The 14,827-nt window shown below is 42.6% G+C and overlaps 1 protein-coding gene across 3 annotated transcripts in view; it reads left to right on the top strand.

The window, feature by feature from the left end:
- Positions 1 to 4,656: 4,656 nt before the first annotated feature.
- PLA2R1 (phospholipase A2 receptor 1) overlaps positions 4,657 to 14,827 on the top strand; it is a 93,085-nt gene continuing 82,914 nt past the window's right edge. For 2 of the 3 annotated variants that reach the window (XM_039855984.1, XM_039855983.1), the window contains exon 1: positions 4,657 to 5,068. In XM_039855984.1, the coding sequence (XP_039711918.1) occupies positions 4,957 to 5,068 (112 nt within the window). In that variant the 5' untranslated portion in view covers positions 4,657 to 4,956. The remainder of the gene's footprint in view (positions 5,069 to 14,827) is intronic. The other variant, XM_039855982.1, reaches the window with a different exon arrangement.

Below are 14,827 nucleotides of genomic sequence, written 5' to 3'. Positions count from 1 at the left end.
CATTCTCCATACTACATCTGGAATGTTCTCTAAAATGTAATACATAAATCTGGTCACAGTAAAACCCCCTATTGACTTCCTGATGGCTTGAGCTTAAAGGTTTTTAACATGATTTTGGACCTACCCTCAGATTTCCATTTAGCCTCTACGCTCCCAGAACCTCTCTCTGCTACAAGAGTTTCTCCACCTGTCTACTCTTGCCTCCATTCCTCCTGTCTGAAATATTTGTCCATTCTCTCTTAACTAAACTAAGTCTCCTTCCTCTCACTATCCCCCATTTCCATTCCCATTACGGGCAACCACTAATTAACTTTTCATCACCACAAATTAGTTTACATTTTTTTCCCAGAATTTTATACAAATAGTCATAAAGTATATGCCTTTTTTTTTTGTCTAGCTTCTTTCACTAAGCATTATTTTAAGATTCAGCCATTTTGTTGCATACATCAGTAGTTCATTGCATTTTATTGCTGAGTAATATTCCATTGTATGGATATAGCTAAATTTATCCATTCATCCCTTGATGGACGTCTGAGCTGTTTTCAGTTTTGGCTATTATAAATAAAGCTGATATTAATATCCATGTGCAAATGTTGTATGGACGTATGCTTTCATTTGGGAAAGGGGATAAATACCTAGGAGTGGAATGGTTAGATCATGTGGTTGCACTGAATTGAATAGTGTCCCTATAAATCCATGTTCACTTAGAACTTCAGAATGTGACTTCATTTGGAAATAAGGTCTGTTCAGATATGATCAGTTACAATGAGGTTATATTGGGTTAAGGCGGGGCCTAAATCAAATGACTGATGTCTTTATAAGAAGGCCATGTGAAGACACAGGGAGGTATATGAGGAAGAAGGCCATGTGACAACGGAGGCAGAGATTATAGTGATGTGGCTATGAGACAAGGAATGCCAAGGATTGCCAGCATCCACTAGAAACCAGGAGAGAGGCATGGGACAGATTCTCTTTCAGCGCCTCAAGAAAGAACCAACCCTGCTAACATCTTGATTTTGGACTTCTGGCCTACAAAATTGTGAGAGAATAAATTCCTATTGTTTTAAGCCACCCGGTTGTGGTACTTCATTATGGAAGCTCTGGGAAACTAAATAGTTTCATGTTTTTTTGACTTTTTAAAAGACTGCCAAACTGTTTTTTCAAAGTAGTCGCATCATTTTACATTCCTCTCAGCAGTAAGAGTCCCGTTTCTCCTCATCCTCGCCAACATTTAGTATAGTCAGTCTTTATAATTTTAACCATTATAATAAGTATACAGTAGTATAGTGTTGTGGTTTAAATTTATACTTCCTTAATGCCTAATGGTCTTGAAAATCATTTCATGAGTTTATTTGCCATCTGTATATCTTTTTTGGTAAAGTATCCGTTCAAATCTTTTGCCCATTTGTTATTTGGGTTGTTTGCTTTCTTATTATTGATTTTGAGAGTTCTTTATATATTCTAGATATAAGTTCTTTATCAGATATACGATTTGCAAATATTTGTCCCAGTTGGTGGCTTTTCTTGTCATTCTCTTAACTACATCTTTTGAAGTTAGCTAAGTATTCAAGGTGACAGTTTGGATGCTACTTTTTTTTGGAAGCCTTCTCTAAACCTCAAGCCTCGATACGTGGCCTTTCTAAGTATTTGTGTTTCAGATATGTCCTCCTGTTATGAAATGCATTGTACTCTAATATAATTATTTGGTTACCCGTTTGTCTCCTTCTAGACTCTAAACTCTGTGACCATGGGCAAGGACTCATTATGCCCTGCTTTTTGTTATATCCTCCACACACGTACAAAGATTGACAGAAGGCTAGATATTCTTAAGATTGACAGAAGGCTAGATATTCTCCGCTCATTTCCTCAGACTCACTGTCCACAGTTCTCCACCCTGTTTTGTGCTCTGGGAGTTGACTTTTGTGGACAGTGCTTCTGCTTTTCTCTTTGCTACCCCACTCCCTCCCCACACACTCACAGCTCTCATAAAGGAGCACTGGCAACATGCCAGACTCTGTGCCAAACACTGCACATACTTATCTCATTTAATAAAGCAATGTTATGAAGCAAATATTATCATCTGCATTGTACACAGAAGGAAACTGAGGCTAAGCCACCTGCTAGTAGGTGGCAGAGAGCATCTTTTAACCATTACATTACCCTGCTTTATAAATCTGAGACATGCAGAAGACCAGGTTACGGGGAAGGATCGTTTTCTCGAAGGCTAAAAGGCTTTCTGCCACAGATTTCCACCTCTTCAGAGATGCAATATTTCAGGAAAAGAAGAAAACTAGCTCTTTTCTGAGTCTTCTCATTATTGAATAGGAAATGTAGTGTCAGGAAGTAGGCCAGGAAGTAGGCCGGGAAGCTGTCATTACCCTTCTTTATTAAACTAATTGCTTTAGAGATGAAATACGGCTTGTTCTCCCCACCCCTCTTTATTCTGCTCACATTCATAGTTTTGCTAATCTGGAATATTATCTGCTGTGGATCAGGGAACGCTTTTTCTTCTTTTCATTATACAGAGGATAAAACTGAAGCCCGTAACAGGTGACTATCTCAGTCCCATCCCACAGCCAGTGTCCCATGACTGCCCTCACTTGCTGAGGTGTCTCAATAGCTGCCCTTTGATCCAGTCAAGCCCACCTACTCACTGTCTCCCATATAAGTGTTCCTTACTCCAACCTTGGTGTTTTATTTTTCTTGCAACTTCTTCCCATCCTAGAACAGCCTCTTCTTCCTAATACCTTTCACTTTATCTGAGCACATCTAATCCTGCACAATCACTCTTGCTCCTTCTACCTCTCTCCTTTTGACTCTCACTGCATTGCATCTCACCAAAGATTAACATCAGTGTTGTGCTTGACTACCTAATTATGTCACGTGGATTGCACTTGGCTGCTGCAGTAGATGCCAGCCCACTCAGACAGGGCTAATTGTCTACTTTGGGGATGTTCCCATAGATGTAGTTCTGAGACCGCAGGGAGAGAGGTTGAAAAATACTTTGTGATTGAATCTATATAATGTGCTAAGCCGAAAGCATTCCTCTTTTGCGTGTTTTGACGCAGGAATGCTGACTTCTACATATAATGATATGCTATTGACTTGGGACACACACTGAAACCTCTCACTTCCTCTCGGCCCCACCTCTTATTCCAGCCACCTCTGTGGCAGTCAGCCCTGCAAAGTTCCCTCAAGGGCAACCTGACAGACCTTTACCTCTGACCATCTCATGCTCCTGTTGCTGCCTGGGGCTTCTTGAATGCTTGAAGTTTACCACTGCCGTATAAGTGTGCAGAGCAGTTACAACCTTAAGATTACTTTAACCAGCAGGGACAGTGAGCCTACAGATAAATGGTTTCTTCTTTCATCCCCAGGGAAAACAGTTCAGAGGCCTTCTGAGGTTACTACAGATTTGAGCACATGGTGCTACTGTTGTGGCCAAGACTGAGGCTTTCCCTTTCCTTATTTTACTCTGACCTTCAATCCCACACCCTGCCAGGGATCTCTTCACAGGCTCTGCTTTCTGGGGAACCAGGCTAAGATAATTCATTAGTCTGCTTGGGCTGCCATAACAAAATAACATAGACTGCGTGGTTTAAACAACAGAAATTTATTTCTCACAGTTCTGGAGGCTGGAAAGTTCAAGATCAAGGTTTCTGATGAGTGTTCTCTCCCTAGCTTCAGATGGCCACTTTCTCACTTGTGTCCTCACATGACCTTTCTTAGATGCCTGCAGGTAGAAAGATTGCTCTTTCTTTCTCTTCTTATAAAGCCACAGATACTATCTAAGGCCCTACTCTTGCAACCCCTTTTAACATTAATTAAGTCCTAAAAGCCTTATCTCCAAATACAATCACGTTGGGGAGGTTAGGGCTTCAATACATGAATTGAGGGAGGGAGTGCACAATTCAGTCTATTGCAGACAGTGTTACTCAAAAATATTGGTTTGGTCTTGGTTAATAGGCAGCTGAGAAAGGCAAGGTCCTCCAAGATCCCACCATCTTCCCTTCTTCTTTAAATCTCTCTTTTGCTTTCTACCTTCTTCTTATGTTGTCACTAATGTCAAGTTCCTGGTTAGGAAAGGTCTTATATTAGCCTGTTCTCATGGATATTATGAGAACAGTGTTAATGTTTCCAGTGTTCTGCTAGTTATTTGAAAGACTACAGTTAGAAGGACTACATTCTAGTCAGGATTTTCTTACTAGTTTAAGGAGTAACTTTTGCTAGATTAAGGAGTAACCTAGAGCAAATCACTTGGTCTTTCAGGAAGGTTTTTCTGAGCTATAAAGTGGGATAACCAGAATAACAGCTGTAAAGTGAGATAACCCAGGGGGAGTTTATTTTAAAATAGAAAGGAACTCGACAATGGAAGAGTAGGGGTACTCTGGAGTGAGAAGAGTGGAGACCGGGGAGATCCAGAAGAGAGGGGGCCAGAGCGCTCCTAAAAGTCATGGGTTCATGGAGCAGCTTGGTTTTATTCTAAGCTGTCTGCTGCCAAACCCGCAGTGTTTGCCAGAATCCGGGTGGTTTGCAAACCAGATGTCAGATTTCCTGTCCCGGAGATTCTTAACTTGCTCATCCCCAAGGCTGGAAGCGGGAGGAGCCTGCACCGGGCAGCCTCACCCCTCCTCTCTCTCCACCCCAAAGGCAAGAATTTCTGGGATGGGCAGATGATCCACTCCCTCTTCCTTCATCAAGCTGGAGTGGGTAGGGCGGGGAAAACCTCTGCGACTTTCCTGTCTCGCAGCCCGGAACCCCGAGTGTCCGTTACATTGTGGTGACAAGGGTGACGGAGTGGATCTCCGGGGCGCAGATGTGGCCAGGCCACCCGGAGGGTTGCAGCGCGTAGGGGGCTGAGTTTCCGCCTCCAGCGCCAGAGGACCCCGAGCTCCAGCTGCAGCGCTGGCCCCCGCCAGCGCGACTGTAGGATCCCGGCGAGTGCAGTGGTTAGCGATGCTGCTGCTGCTGCTGCTGCTGCTGCTGCTGCTGCTGTTGGGGGCGCCGCTAGGCTCTACCGAGGGTGCAGCCGCGAAGCTTACCCCCGAGCACGTCCTCGAGTGGCAGGGTGAGTATGCCCCGGGCCGGAGGAACCAGATCGGCACGTCTGTGGTCAAGGGAAAGAAGAGGGGGCGCAGCTGGGGGCGGGTGAGGGCAGAGAGAGCAGCGGGGTTTAGATGGTGGCCGCATCTCTGCACTCCTGAGAAAGCCCTGCTGATGGGCCAGCAGCCCTGCACACAGATTGGTCCTGCACCCCTTTCTCTGAGCCCTGCACCCCCTCCCTCAGCCTTACATCCTCCAGGCTTCTACAACAGACGCGAAGAGGGGCGGGCCCTGGGCTTGCAGGCACTTCGACTCAACTCTGGCCGTGCACAAGACGGGCATAGGAGGTTAGGAGATGTTTCAAAATGTAAGCTCTTGAGAGTTGCTTATTTGGGAGGACTCTCTCTCGGATAAATGATGGCAAAAAGATGTTTCATTTTGTCCTGTCCCAAAGCAAGCGCTCTGGGTGTGCGCCTCCACCTGTGGAATGGCCCCAAGCGGGCCTCTCCCCACTGTCCCTTTCCAGAAAGAAAATTAAATCTTATTTATTAACACTTCTCAGACCAAATGCGGGAGAGGCGCTCCTGTGGCCCTGAAGAGCTGTGGGCGCTGGAGCTAATTACTCTCTTTGCTTGTCAGTTTCTCTCATTAGAAAAATGGGGTCTGTGGTGTCCACAGGACCACTGGGGATTAAGCGAGATCCTTTGTAAGGCACCTGACACCCCAGTGAGGGAGAGTTCCTTCATAGCTATCCCCACAATACATCCATGCACCCACAGGTCAATTCACCAAACATTTATTGAGCACCTAGTGTACATAAGATTCATAAAGGGACATGTGAAAAGACCTGAGAAGGGGTTCTGCAGGGACCCACATTCCTGAATAACCCTATGGGCTGCCTCTGAGGTGGAGAAGCCAGTATCCAAAAGTGGAAACTCGTGTGTGAAGGGAGGCAGGAGAAGTTAAACCAACCATGAGCATCCAGACAGGCTCCATCCTCCCTACCTTTGGGACAAGGGAGTAAAGCAAGGTTTCATCAACGTCTGTGCTCATTTTTCCCCCCTCTTGACATATTATGTATACATTTATGAGGTATCTTTTTTGGACTGTATTCTCTAGCACTCCCAGGAAGCTTTATCAGATTGAGCAATTCTTATTCTAAAGTGGCCCAATCTCAGATACCTCTTACCTCCTTGGTCAGTTCAGTAGAAATGTTCCTGTGTACGCACATTTGACCCTGTGGTGTGAGCCATCTCCACTAAGAGTTTACTGTGCAGGGTTTATACCTTTCCTATTTAAAATGTGGGCTTCGCCAGAGCACTAGGTATCTAGAACAGGCGGCAGCCTGCAGGACAGAAGCTGGAACAGAGCCACACAGGATTAACACTGATGGGTAAATCCCTTCTATATGTAGCAGATCCAAATCCTGGCCCGAGACAGCTTCTTATCAATGCCTTCTCTCTAGTACTCAAGAACACTCTGAAGTCAGAACCATCTGCTACCCCCTGTATGCTCCAGGTGACAGTTTGTGAATCTGAAGCATTTGACATAGTTAGCACAGGGATTCTTCAGATATGAAAAAGCTGCTACTGATGTTCTAAAGAGCACAGAGATTATGTGGCATTGAATGTACCAATCCTCACACAGGCTCCCCTCCCTGACTCCAATCATCTACATCAGTGGAATTTCAGGTATAATCTAGACAGGTTTGAAACCAAGTTTTCCTGTCTGCACAAAGATGGAAAAACAAAATCTTAATATCGGAGGGAACTGAAATATTGTCTACTCTAGCTATCCATTTTTCAGATGTGGAAGCTGAGGTATAGCTGTGTTTGGGGATGGCTCAATTTACCACTGTGTTCACTATATCACATTGACTTGCTTTTAGCTGTGATTAACACCACAGAGCACCCAAGAGAAAATATGCACCCATATTGTTTTCATATCCACTAATTAGGAATATGTAATAATGCAAGGCAGATTATACGTATAGTATTTTTCATCTGAATTGCTTGATATGTATTATTGATTGTTCTGGTATATACTATAAGCATCTCAGTCTTGGGAGACAGATAATGGAAGGTGCTGTGTTGACTTTTCTTTCTTTTTTTTTTCCTAATTAATTAATTATTTTTTATGGTGACATTGGTTAACAAAATTTGGTAAGTTTCAGCTGTACATTTTAACAGTAAGGCATATATATCTATTTATATTATTTGTTCATCTCCCATAGTTAGATTTATTTCTATCACCACATATTTGACCCCTTTTACCCCATCTACCTCCTCCTTTCCTCTATCCCCCTACCCTCTGGTAGACTTTTCAAACATTGATCAATAATTTTGTATTTAGAAATTGGTAGATGCAGTGTAATATAGTAGCTAAGTTCATGGGCTCTGGGACCAGACTGCCTAAGTTCAAATCCTGGCTCTACCATTTACCAGCTGTATGGCTTTGGGCAAGTCACTTAACCTCTCCAGTTTCCTCATATGTAAAAGTGGAGCTAATAATAATACCCATCACTCGGGCAGATATGGGTTCCAGGATTGATAGGGAACCTAAGGACAGGCTCTCCTGTGCAGCCAGCCATCCTGGGAACTAAGAACAGGCCACTAGAATAAAGCAACTACTTTCTCTGTTTCTCTCTCTCAGGGCACTGCTTGGTGGTCCTTGTCTGGTTCTCTTTATGTGAACTGGTTTCTTCTGCTTCAGCTTGTAGGACCTTTCATGTGTGGCTCCCACAGTATCCTTGGAAGACTCCCTTAATTTCCTAGGAGAGGAATCTGGCCACACTGGTCACAGCAGTCTGGCCGGCCCCCATGATCTGCCCTTCAAGCAGAGGCCTTCCCATGGCTGATGGGCCATAGAAGGGGTATGAGATACACACAGGGATACTGCCTGATCAGAGGCTCTAGATGAGTACACCTCTAGAATAGGGTCAGGGTAAGACAAGAAGCTGTGACATGTCTATATTTGGAAGCATGCAAGAAATGAGGAAATGAAGAGTTTGGTTACAGGCACTTAGCTTAAGGAAAAAAAAATTGGGTGAATTGGGTACTGCTGAAAAGGGTCTTGTGAGTCTGGAGTAAGGGGAACCAGATCCCATTTTTAAGCTTAGGAATGCCACGGTCAGTTTGGGACTTGACAAGGGTGATTCTGAAAGGCAGCAAAGAGACCATCTGGAAGGTTAAAGTATCTCCCTACGAAGAAAGACGCCAATGCCCTGTGCTAATAAGTCAGTCCCAGTAGGAATATTGAGGAGCAGAATGTTTGGATTCCCTAATAGACTTAGTGAAAGTCAGGAGATGGGAGAAACAGCAGAGTAGGAGGGGTAGTGATTATACAATGGAAATAATTAGTTCGAGAGGTGGACCCATCTCAGCAGTGACCAGATATGAGGTATGGTTGTAGGAGTGGTCACAAAAGTGGAGAACAGGCGAAGGAAGGTTCTTGGAGCTAAGAAGGTCGAGGAACCCAGCGTTCAGAGCAAAACAGACATCAGTGTCTGAAATAAAATTTCCATTAAAAAACACCTTAACCTAATATGATGTGTTCCTACTTTTCTAGTCTCTTCCATTCCATTTTGTCTTGTAACACTGGCCATGACCACTAAATTGATCTCATGACCAATTAATGGGCCACAACTCATGGTGGAAAAAGCATTGGGCCAGAGTGTTGAGTCACCTGTGTGCAAGTTAAAGGCTTTGGAGTGGGAAGGACAACGGGACATCTGCAGGTGTCACGTAGTGAATGTGAGGAAGAGGTTCAGGACGGTGCACCCCAGTGTTGAGGGAGGGAAGAGAGGGTGCCACCTGGGAGAGGTCTTTGAAGGAGGGTGTTGAGAGCCACCACTTGGAGGCAACAGTGAGGAGAAGTCGTGACCCTGAGATTTTTCCCATTTACCTAATACAAAGGTAAAAAAAAGCCCCTCTCGAGTGCTTCTAACAGTATCTAACATTTGGGGAGTGGTAACTGTGCTGCTTTACATACGTTAACACAATGAATCCTCACCACAATTGGGTGCATCCTATTAATACATATTCTTCTTTTACAGATCAGGAACTTAAGTAACTATTGGACTTGCAGAGTGGGGATTTAAACCAGGCACTTAAGCATTAATGCAAATAACCCCTGAGTAGCCTTATGACCCCATAAATCAGTTCATTCTGTAACCCCCTGTTTGATAGGAGTGCGTGATTAGATTTTGAGGCAGGAGGAACAGGAGGCCAGCCCCTTACTCTCCACAACTCCTCCTTTTCCAAACCAATACTTCTCACATGTAAGAGTGAATGTTTCATAAAGCAAAAATGTGCAAAGCTATTAATTGTTTTTATTTTTGTAGGTAATTCCTACACTTTGGGCAATGAGCCATTCCCCTAATCTGGAGAATTTGAAATTTATGTAAAAGCATGATCACATACCGGTTTAGCTGCCCTTTCTGGCCACAAATCACTCCAACTATCTGACCCTGTTTCTCTCAATTTCTGTCCATCATCTCTCAAAATCTCTTCCGCTTCATGTTTTTCTTATCTTGGCTTCTCTGATTGGCTCCTTTCTTTAGAGTCTCGGAGAGTCAACACAGACTTCCAGTTTTTCTGGTCCTTTTTATTTTTTCTCATTAAGCACCTAACTTCTTTTCCTCTTGTTGTTTGTTGCAGTAACTGATACCACATAATCTGGGTTCCAAGCCAAAGACCAGAAAGGTTGAGCCACACTGAGAGCTCAGTTGTCCCCTCAGCTCCCCTTCCTGGACCTAACAATTTGCTTATTTATATCAGGTTTTTTGAAGAAATGATTCCTTTGTTTTTCCTCTTTTGAACTCACCCTTATGTGATGAATCCTCATATGATCTATCAAAGTAATATACTTGAGACATTTATAGACCTTTGCCTTCATTTTCTTCAGAAATTATCCTTAAAAACTTTTTAGGAGATGTTCCAATACAAAGCCAGGAATATAAATTATATTTTTTAATTGATCCAAGTGAAATGAAATATTATAGTTCATAAAAAAACTCACACAAAAAAACTCTTATAAACACCGTATTAAGTCACTTAGAGAAGAATGCTTTATAAAGCCACTCAAGAAAAATGGAGGAATATTGTTAGAATTTCTATAAATTGGATTCTTATGAAAAGAACTAGACAAAACAGACAAGAGGTTTCTGCTTTCATGCGTGTCCACATGAGTTTTTAATTTATGATACTTTCCAAATAACTACAGTTCCAAAGAAATGCACTAATAAAGAAAGTTTTGCTGTTTCAGGTTTTTGGCATTCTGCTCTTGAGAACTTTCCTTTTCAATTATGAAAATATAAACAGGAAATTCTAGGTGATTACAAACATTGTGTCTTATTTTGTTATTTTGCATTATCCATATTCAAAGTTAAGATGTGCTTCTTCCTTATTAACATTTATAAAGCAGCCATAGGGGCTGATCAGGATCCAGTGAGGCTAGCACCATTATTAAACCCACTGTGCAGATGGGGAAACCATCTCTTTAGCTGCAAGCAGTTCTACTCTAAGATAGCTGTTTGACAGTTTTCCAAAGTCTTTTTTCCCACAGTGTTAGTCTTGTCCAACTGAGATCAGGGAAGGCTTTGGGGGCATGTGACCAGCGCACTGTCATGAGAACCCATGCTCACAGGGCCTCGCACTTGGGGTTTTAATGCTCTGTGGTTTGGGCTCTTGGAATTCTTAATAATTTTTACCTTTGAATGTGTGCTACCTCCAGTTCAGTCCCACCTCGTGTCACCTCTCCACACTCCCTTGATGGATTTTCAGCCTCCCTCTTCATACTCCTGTCCTCTGCTCATGTGGCAACTAGATTGCCATGAGGTTGGAAGACTGGAGGCCCAGGACCTGGGAGCAGGTGGCCAGTGGCATCTGGGACAGGGCAAGGCAGCGGCTGTCCATACTGGGCTGGCAGCATCACTTTATGCTCAGCGGAAACTAAGTGGGAATCTATTACCTATTCCCAATTCGGGTGCTGAATATATTCCCAGCTTTCTGGCAGGGAGGTTGCAATCACTCATGGGCCCGTGGGAAATGGAGATTGACTTAACTTCCCTGTCCTAGCCGGGGCCCTGCATTTTCACTTTACTCTGGGCCCTGCAAATTAGGTAGCCAGCCAGAATAGGAAGCATGGGGACAGTTATGGGTTGAACTGTGTCCCCCTCAAAGTTTATATGTTAAAGTCCTAACGCTGGAATACCTCATAATGAGGCCTAGTTGGAGATAAGATCTTTATACAGATAATCAAGTTATAATGGGCCCTAATTTAATATTACTGATATCTTCATAAAAAGGGGAAATTTAGACACAGGAATATGCATAGAGAGTAGATGATATGATGAGGCACAGAGAGAAGACAGCCATCTATAAGCCAGGGAAGGAGGCCTAGAACGGATCCTTCTCTCACAGTCCTCGGGAGCCAACACTGCTGGCACCTTGATTTTTGACTTAGAGCCTCCAGATCTACAAGACAATACATTTCTGTTGTTTAAGCCATCTGGTTTGTGGTACTTTTTTATGGCTGCCCATGCAAACTAATCCAGGGACTAACTATATATCTACCATTAAAAGTTGGCTTTGTTTTTGTTTCAGTTTTTATCTCTCACTTAAGTAAATGTATATATTTTTTTCTTAAACAAGTATATTCTCAAAGTTAAGATGGATAGCTCAGTGTAAAAACTTTTACTTTCAATGATGTCATATCCTTTTCCAGGGTTGTTTTGTTGATAGTCGAGTGTTTTTCTGTATTTGTTTTGATGACCAAGTCTCTGAATCATATCCCTCATGGTTCCAACATGCAGGCATTTGTGAGGAAAGTTTAACAAAGTTCTGTCTTACTTACCATGTCTTGCTGTAACTTGCTTTTTGTAACAAGACTCCCCGGTAACTGAGGTGGTAGACTTTCAACACAGTCTGTAAGATGATAACAGAGTGCTGTGAGTAATGATTTTTACAATGGCAGTATATGTTAGATACTTTAGAATTAAATAAAGACGAGAGGATGTAGGAATAAACTAAAAGCTAAAAGGAAGAAAAACGTTTTCAACTCAGTTTAAAATTTCATTGGTAAGATACGGCAATACAGCAAAGAACTTTGGAAGAGATCAGATTTTCCACAAGAATCATTACTTCTAAATAAGAAGGACAGGCAGTAAGGGACAGGAGAGGAAAGGAGAATGATAAGTAGCGAGGACAGTCTGAAAGGGTTAACCTACATCACAAAGGAGCTGGTAACAGGCAATCTGAATCCACACAAAACCTGAGCTGGTGAAGCTGATTAAGTCAGGTTTTGTTTTTCCCCCAACATGTGAGAAAGAATATTGTATGCCTCATGGAATTTGCAGTGACGTTTTGGGGAGATTAGAGAAAAAGAGGAAGAGAACACATAAAAAGATTTAGCAAGAGGGGTCCCACTGTCCTGTGTGGAGGTGATGATTATCTAGGTTCAGAAGCTGCAGGAGAATAAAGAGAGCTCAAAGTCAAGGACAATACTAGGGCAGGGAAAGAAAAGGAAGTTCTGAGACAGGACGAGGAGATATTTTAAAATGGACTTAACTTTTTAATTAATTGAAAGGAAATGATAAGAAGCTACAAGCTTTGTTAGGTGCTGTCAGATTGTTGAGAGACAAACACCAAATATCAGATGATCTGGGATACCATGCAAATATTCATGCAGAGAGGGCCAGGAAGAGCAGGCACACTTTTCACTTTGTCCTTTCAATTACAATGCATATGCTGCGTGCTGCAAGCATCAGAAAATCCTTGCTTATTGGTTTGGAAAGTTATGTTAAGAATCCAGATTTTTTGTCATCATTCAGCCATGAACAGGACTTGATTCTGCTGCTTATAACGTCCCTTCCCGCTACAGAGTAATCAAAGTATGGAACACAATCAGATCTGAAGCCATTGTTCACTGAACGAGACAAACCCAAATTTGTGTAGCTGGAAAATGTCAACACATCTCAAGAGAGAAGCTGCTCACCTCTTGATTGGTCACAAGGCAGAGATACCGTCCTGGCTACCTCCTGGACCCCTTCCGTTCCGAAACTAGAATACTGTCAGAACAGCAAGGAGATGGGCAGATTTGAGACATGATACGGGGCAGGAAGTATGTGAGCCCAGCACCAGCTCTGTGAGTGGATGGAGTAGAAGTTTAAGCTCAGGGGAATGGAGTAGGAGATTGAAATTGGATTGCAATTGGCAGGCTGTGGCTTCCTAATAGCTTCTCTTAAATATTGCACTTGATGTGAACCATGCATTTGAACTTTTTTTTCTTCGAGCGGCACAGAGGCTGACTTTATGTGTGTATTGCATTAGGCGGCCACTGTCATGGTGCAATTTATTGCATTCCAGAAAGCCCGTTGCTTGCCTAAAATCCACCATAATCAGAAGGGGTACTGAAAGTGAAGTGGGAGGGCCTCAAGAGAAACCTCCCCTGGGTACCCCCAGTCTGCACTGTTCAAACGGTCTGTAATAACAGCCCCAGGCTTTAGATTCCAGCCTCAAGGTATCCTAGGAATTGGCATCTTGCAGCCAACTGAATACTTGAAGCCAGAAAAAAGAAAAAACTACTTTTTTCCAGAATCCTCACATTCCATCAATCATCAAATCCTGTCATCTCTTCCCTCTTTGAATTCTCCCTCTGGTAAATGGAGTCTAACCACCCCCTCTCCTCCTTTCTCATCACCACCAGTTGAAATGGCACCTTCTATCTCCCTTGCTGGATCATAGCCATAGTCCCCAGACTGTTCTCCAGTTCCACTCATGGACTGTCTCATTTCACCTAAATGAGAACTCCTCTGGGACAAGAACGTGGATATTTGCTTTCATGTCTATATTCTAAGCTCCTGAAACAACACCGGGGACACAGTAGGTGCTCAATAAGTGTTTTTGTTGAATGATTCGTCTTTCGCACCACAGCTTCAGTCATGCCTTCTCTTGTTCCAAAAGCTCCCTTTCATCTGAAGATAATATACAAATTTCTGAATAAAATTCAAGTTCTTTATAAAATGACCCGAAACCATACAACTTCATATTCTATGACCACTAATGTTTTTTATATAGCTAGGTTCTCATCGCCCTAGAGCTTATTATTTTTATCACCTCTGAGCTTTGGTGACATTTACTCTGTCCAGAATGTCCCTTTGCCTGACTCCTCACCTCTCCATTTATAGATCTTCTCCACTATCTTGAACCCTCTCTCTGTAATAAAGACAGACATCCATGCTAGTTTTATTAACCAATGTACTTCCAAGTGTGACAAATATTAGGTCCCTAATAAACGTTTGTTAAATGAAAGTGTGTGTATTTGTGTGTGTGTGTGTGTGTGTGTGTGTGTGTGTGTGTGTGTGTGTAGCAGGGAGACAGAGAGAGAGAGAAAGAGAGAGATTTCTTTGATCTTCTAGGTCAAACTGACCCCTTCTACCCCTTGCTTCTACCTCATTGTGCTTATATATCAAGATATCTTTTGGAGTTAAGTTATAGTTTTTTCTGCATATTTCATGTTGTACTGCCAGGGAGCAAACACCATGACATATATATCTTTCTATCTGTAGGATTCTTAACATATGGAATATTAGGCACTCAATAACTCTTAGTTTGAAATTTCAAATCTCCTGCTTTAAATTGCAACAATTACACAGTTAATTTTCTTTTCTCTAGATTATAAATGAATGTATGTAAGTAAAACTAGACCTAGACCTATATGGTCTTCATCAAGTATAAAATTTATAAGACAAAGTGGATTTGGGAAAAAAATGTAAAAGAGTTCA

Source organism: Pteropus medius, unplaced genomic scaffold, assembly GCF_902729225.1.
Source record: "Pteropus medius unplaced genomic scaffold, Ma_sr-lr_union100, whole genome shotgun sequence".
Taxonomy (NCBI): Eukaryota; Metazoa; Chordata; class Mammalia; order Chiroptera; family Pteropodidae; genus Pteropus; species Pteropus medius.
The sequence above is the reverse complement of the archived record's forward strand: the minus strand, read 5'-3'. Positions and strand labels throughout refer to the sequence as shown.